At 43.5% G+C, this 6,672-nt stretch overlaps 1 protein-coding gene across 1 annotated transcript; it reads left to right on the top strand.

Annotated features, from left to right (window-relative positions):
- Positions 1-1,836: 1,836 nt before the first annotated feature.
- On the top strand, positions 1,837-4,868 carry pjvk (pejvakin). Its single transcript, XM_076152530.1, has 6 exons — positions 1,837-2,047; positions 2,447-2,642; positions 3,480-3,621; positions 3,774-3,891; positions 4,342-4,399; positions 4,526-4,868. Exons 1-6 carry the CDS (start codon positions 1,837-1,839, stop codon positions 4,866-4,868), a joined length of 1,068 nt encoding a protein of 355 aa, XP_076008645.1.
- Positions 4,869-6,672: the final 1,804 nt, after the last annotated feature.

Below are 6,672 nucleotides of genomic sequence, written 5' to 3'. Positions count from 1 at the left end.
TCCTGTGGTTCGTTCTGTACGTTTTCACCAACACAAGTGATTGAATCTCAAATTGAGTTGCCAACACTTACCATTTCTCTCTGTGAATGAGATTAATCTCACTTGTTTCCTTTGCAGAACAACTTTGTTTCAGGAAACACTGAGGAACAGACTTATTTCTCATTAAAGGATTCAGAGACCAGGGCAGAGCCACAGGGGACAGAAACCTGGAGCAGATGGGAAGATAGTTTCTCCAACAGATGAGAGTGTAGCTTCTTCACATGAGGCTTTTTTTCACATGAGGCATTTATAGAGGTAGGTAGAGACAGTAGTTTTATCAAAAAGATTGCAGCTTTCAGACCCGTCATTGTGTGTTGATTGATTTTTTCCCTGAGTTACTACACCAACAAAATACTGTGGAGTCGATCCTTCAATGTCATGTGCCAGGTTTTCAGTCCAACCGAAATGATTTCAATGTTCAGCACTCCCGCAAACACAGAAAACCAGCTAATCAACTAACTCACTAAGCTGGTGATGGGTTTGTTCAAACCTGCAGCTGGTCATCCTCGGATCTGGACAGTATGAATCACTGTCACCTCTGTAGTGTTTACAATTTTGTTTTCTCTTTCTCCTCCATTCTGCTCACTGGCTAATTTTCCATCCATAAGTAGAGTCTCCCTTCCCACTCGCGTTACATTTTAGGATATGGTGTACTGAACATTGCCCACACAATGTACTATTTTGTGAAAGTGCACATTGAGGACACACTGTAAGCCTGTTATCCGTTGCAGATCAGTTGCACTGTGTTATCTGTTATATGTAAAACTTTTGGCTAGAAAAACTCCTGCCAGGTGAGTTCAGGTGAATGCTAGAGCCCATTATTGACATGTGTTTGATCCCCAGACCCAGACAGATTCAACTCAAGGAGACATGAGGCAAAAATAGGCATAAATCTCATGCCGACATCAGTTCCTTTGGTCGGACAGCTCCTCACATATGGAGTTAAAACCCTCCAACATGGAGGCTATTTCTAGAGGTACAGCATGAACGGGACAGGAGTGAGACCACAAGAGGGATCTGCCCTCTATCCTGCAGCACATGGACTGTGGTGACCGGCTGTTCGGCCATTTTCGCCTTCTTCTTTTTGGTGAAGAAACGTGGAAGTCATCCAAACTAAAAAAAGCTCAGAAGGAGAACATAAGCTCTGGCGAAAATCACAGAGACGTCTCTAAACAAATAATCCAAGACTGAGAGACAGTCATGGCCAAAGCAGAATGTCTGTGTAGGACACAAATGGGGGCCATGGTGTAGCCACTGTTTTAAACACAAAATGGAAATGGAATTTCTTCATAACTCAGGTTTCTCTGAATTGTTGCTGAATGATGTTAATGCAACACACATCCTCTGTCTTACTGTAGATGAACACACAGATGTTTTCACTAGCTTATGCACATCCTCGTGTATGCGCACCGTTTCTCAACATCCCCTGGCTTGAAATATTCATTATTTTAGAGTGTCTGTCAAACAACACACCTCGTGTCGAACACGCACAGAATTTGCTTTTCCCACTCCACTCTTGCCATGTGAGAGGAAGAAGCAGGCCTTCAGTGACCTATCAGGTTTACACACTGTCTTCTCCGGTATTCCATTACACACAACCTGAATAATTCAGATGTTTCACGAGTCAGAAAGAACACCCCTGAGTTAACCATTCTATTGATGCGATGACTACAGGGCTGGCCTGAGCTCACCAAACAAGACCAGCAAATGGGAAAAGCAGTGTGACACCCGTTTAGAGGAGTTTACTGAGGAGACGGCACGTATTTCACCAGGTTTGACACTCATGCGTCGCTGGAAATGTTTGCCGCAGCCACTAAGAACTTTGTGAAGCAGGTGGGAGACACAGGAAGGCTGATTCCAGTTCCGAGCCTGAGTGAGGCCGACCGCTACCAGCCACTCAGCCTGGTGATGAGAAAGAGGAAGAGGCATTTCTGGAAGAAGGTCAAGTACGCGTCAACGCCGTTCTCCTTAAAAGACATTCTAGTGGGAGAGAAGGAGATCACTGCAGGTATGGTGATCATGAGCATGGAGGAAAAGGCTTGATGATATGGATTGAGTCGACCTATATTTAGGTTCTGATGTTTGAAGTTGAACAATTGCCAATATTGATCACTGGTCTCTTATAAATCGTTGGCTATTACACAAATTTCCATAAATCTGCCACATGGAATGCAGCAAAGTTACGATGACTCAGCAAATCTCCTTCAACAGGTACCTGGTCATGTAGTACACTGTCAAAAGGTTGGAGGTTCTTCAGCGACAGTCAATTTACCCTCATTCATGCTGTCCTTCTACTGTCACGGTCCATGACAGAGTATCTAATATCAACTTTGTTTACGGCCAAGAAGAAAGTGGTTTAGTTTATGTCTGCATGACTTGATCACAAACAATTGTTTTCCTCCGACAGGAGTGTCCTCTTATCAGCTTCTGAACTACGAGGACAAGTCTGACTTGGCCCTAGACGGTCGATTAGGAAATCACGTCATAAACGACCTGGGATTCAACATCAGTGGATCGGACTCCGTGGCTGTCAAAGCCTCCTTCGGTATAGTGTCCAAACACGAGCTGGAGGTGCCCAACTTAATACGTGAACTCAACTCCAGGTATCAGAAAACCCTTTCTAACTTTAACTGCTGTGTAGCCTGTAGCTTCTCACAGTAAATGACAGATTGAACTTCTTTGACTGTCCTTTAACAGCTGCTTAGTGTGCACTCTACCTGCATCTGCCTCATTCTGGCTCCCATCTGCCGGGTGTCATAGCACACACGTGAGCGTCGCGCACAGGACAGCTAACGCTTCATCACTTAGGAATGATTCGATGAAGCCATCGACAGCATCATTTATTAATGATCAAGAAGAATGATCTATTTTGATCAATTATTCACAACATTGATGAAATAAGAGATTCACAAATGACCATAAGAGTTGTTGGTGTCAGTTGATCTCTACAGCTTTTATTAAATTCATAAAGCGCTGCAAACGATTGTGACCATGTTGCTTATTCACTGAAATTGATTTGTTCTTTAAGTGTCCATAACCTTTTAAACCACTGACTGATAGATTAAAAATAAGGTATGTGGTTAAAAACAAGGCTCCTATCCTCAAAGACTGACACTGTAGATATCTATATAAGCATCTTTTTAACCTGTAAATCGATGTCTAATCTCTGTAATCTGAGGAGGGTTTACCTGTGGGATGAATAAATTATGAGCTATTCTTCACAGGCACACATGCTGTTCTATGATAGCTAGTGCACAGAAATAGCTGAGGCACCTTTGTATAGCCTTGATCTGGTGTCAAACCTAAAGCCTGACTGCAGCTTTGTAGGTCACGATGATGTAATGTTTTCCATGATTGGCTATCCGCAACAATCCAAAACCAAACAACAAATGGACCAGATACCAAATAGGATGGGATTTGATTGAGTTCCCTTTTTACAGGAAAGTCAACGTGGATCACTGTCTGATTCGCCAATCCAAGGACAGTCGACGAAGTGTTCTCTGTATTGTCGTGGAGAGCATCCGCACCACGCGCCAATGCTCTCTGACCGTCCATGCCGGCATGAGAGGGACTACCATGAGGGTAACGCACAAGCGAACACACACCTCTCCAAAATCAAGCAACCTTTGTCAATCCCTCTATAACACATACCCAAAAGGCACCTGTGACATCTGACTCTCATGGTTGAATGACTGGTGGTCATATCTGTCGATCCACTTTCCGCTCTGTTGTAGTTCCAGATAGACGACGGCAGGAACCCCAAAGGTCGAGACAAAGCTATCGTCATCCCTGCACACACCACCATCGCCTTCAGCATCTGTGAGCTGTTCTTTCGGCTAGACGGGAGGCTTGGTAGGAGTACCATCAATACATCCATTGAATTCATTATTCACCAACACCTACATCTTTAGGCACATAGCCAAATTGCTCTGTATGTTTTCATTAAGGCTAGAGACGGCCATTTGTTAAAATAAATGAAAGTGGGCTCTCTCTCACAAATGGTCATAATACTACAAACTACTACTACTTTAGAATTTATATTAACGATGATTTAGAAATTGGTACTTTCAGGGAGTCCCAATAGTGTCTTTGAATGCAGCAATGGCAATGCTGTTTGAGTTGCATCACTATGTGACCACTTGCAATCATCCTGTGAATGAGTCATTTCCATCATTATCATTCCTGCATAACATCAATGGACATTAGCAGAGATCACAAATGCCCCCCCCCTATTTTGACCCCTTATCAGACTGATATGGATAACACACATACACACTGCAATATTTCTTCCCTGTGTGTCAGATATGTGTGTGGCCCCAGAGTCCTCAGGGGGATTTGAGAGAGAGCAGATCAGCGAGCAGCTCGGAGGGTTCTTTGGTCGCTTCTCTGTGGGCCGACTGCGCAGGTACCTGTCTGGAATCATCTACGGCAGCCCCTTCAGGGCAGGTAAGGTTTTGCTCGATTATATTAATTTCTTACCCCTGAGCTCCACTTTTTTCTCATCTCAACTCCTGTTTGCCCGTCTAGATGACCACACGTTTGAGGCGCTCACCCACTCTGACACATACATGGACGATGTGGTGACAGACTACTACGAGAAAGCAGCCAGCATGACGGACGTGTCTACTGCCTACCTGAGGGACGGACCCCACACACGTGTCAACCTCCTCAACCACAACATCCCAAAGGGGCCTTGTGCCCTGTGCGGCATGGGCAGCCAGAAGAGGGAAACCGTCTACGGCTGTCTGGAGTGTTCCGCCGCGGGCAACAAATATGTCCGACTGCATGTGGTGCCCTGTTTCGACCTCTGGCACAAAACACTTAGGTGAAGTGTGTTCACGGCAGATACATGACCACTGCCACTGAATCTTCACCTTTCTCATTCTGAATCAAGCCAACATGTTTGACTTCAGCATCAGCCAATAGTTTCAGTCAAAGATGTAAATATAAGACACAGTGTTCTCACTCACATTATGGTGTCACGTATTAGTTTCAGCTCCACACGTGTGCTGTGTGTGTAGCTCACAGCTTTTGTGTGTCTGATGTAATCAGCAGTGTTTACATTATTGTCTCTGTTATTCGAGTTTTGATCAAACGTTTCCAAGAGTTCCAGTCACACACAACTATCACTTTCAGCCAAAGGCCTACAATTTTCTTCATCCAACTTCTACATACACAAGCAGCCGGTCGAATAATAAAGAAAACAATCAAATAAGAATAGTCTAGGTCAAAAAACAAACCTCTACACAAATTAAATATTTTTTATTTGAAGATGTAAGGCTATGTTTTCCTTCTAGGTGACCTGTTTTCATTACTTGATGGAGGCATTCATCACTGGGATGACATTGAGTTATGTGTGTGTGGTGCAAATTCAATATGTTTATCAAAATGATTGCCTTGATCTCACACAAACACACACACACACACAAAGTTAGTTAGGGAGGGCCTGGGACTTTAGGAGTGTGTGCGCTCGCCTCCGTTCCCCTGCACTGTGTTCCAGCACCCGGCCTGTTATCGTGCAGCACAGCCTGGCCAAAGTCATTGTTCCCCGGGGAGTCGGACAGTGCCACAAGCTCAGGGAACGTCTCGCCAGCCGAGCGAGTTAAGTTTTAACCTTCATTATTACATTTGTGTTTTGTGTATATGTATATCTTACCGCCCCTATTTGGAATGTCTAACCAGGATTGCTGTGTGTTCACATGCTTTGTTTGGTGTGTGTGTTATAAAAGGGAGTCGCTCGGATACATCAGTTTGCAATGGGTTAACCTGAGAAATACTCAAGTCAGGTGTTGGGGGATCCTAGTTATTATTTCCAATGAGTTTAAGGTTTGAAAAACTAAATAAAGTGGTATCTATTCTTCCATATTCCTGAGTTGTGTGTCGTGCTTGCTTGGTCTCTGACAGAGCCCCTTTTGGGCTCCTTTAGAGATTTCAATGTCAGTTGTTAAACATGTTTATTCATTCTTTGCATGACCCCAGACAGAAGGGGCAGGTCAGGCCAGATGCAGATAATAACGACAATGGCGTGTTTTTGCATCGTCCTCGCCCAACCTGGTTAGTTAGTGTCCGTTTGTTCCGTCACGTTATGTAGATTACAGAAATGGCTAGTTTGCCTCTAAAACATCCATAATTACAGGATGATGATTTCCTTTGCGCTGCAGGGGAAGCTGATGAGGCGGGAGATTGTCTTCCATGGGGGACTGAGAGGATTTTAAGTTTTAGTGTCGGAAAGAAGGCATTTTTAGGGCCAGCCGGGGTCCAAAACAGAGGAAAGGCAGCAAACTGTAAGGAACTCATTTTATTACAGATCTACTTTGACTGTATGAGTTTAAGTCTGAGTCTGAACAGTGATAAATCGATCATGTAAAGACGATAATTAAACTGTTATCAGCATAAAGCAGTACAAATTTTCTCATCTCATAATAGCAGACTGAGATTATGTGAATGGATTTCAGGTATTTTATTGGCATACAATAGGAGTAATACAACATACAACAGCACTATTGTACATAATACAACAGCAATTTTGGTGTCAATACAATCTAGTGATATGACCTCACTTCTTGTACATCTTAAACTGAGAAAGGAAATAATTAAAGATTTTCTATCAAACTTTTCATCCTCATTTCTTAA

This window comes from Genypterus blacodes, unplaced genomic scaffold (genome assembly GCF_046128005.1).
Source record: "Genypterus blacodes isolate CSIRO-AG114 ecotype Tasmania unplaced genomic scaffold, CSIRO-AGI_Gbla_v1 ptg000056l_1, whole genome shotgun sequence".
NCBI lineage: Eukaryota > Metazoa > Chordata > Actinopteri > Ophidiiformes > Ophidiidae > Genypterus > Genypterus blacodes.
Note: the sequence above shows the minus strand (reverse complement) of the source record. Positions and strands in the feature narration are given on the sequence as shown.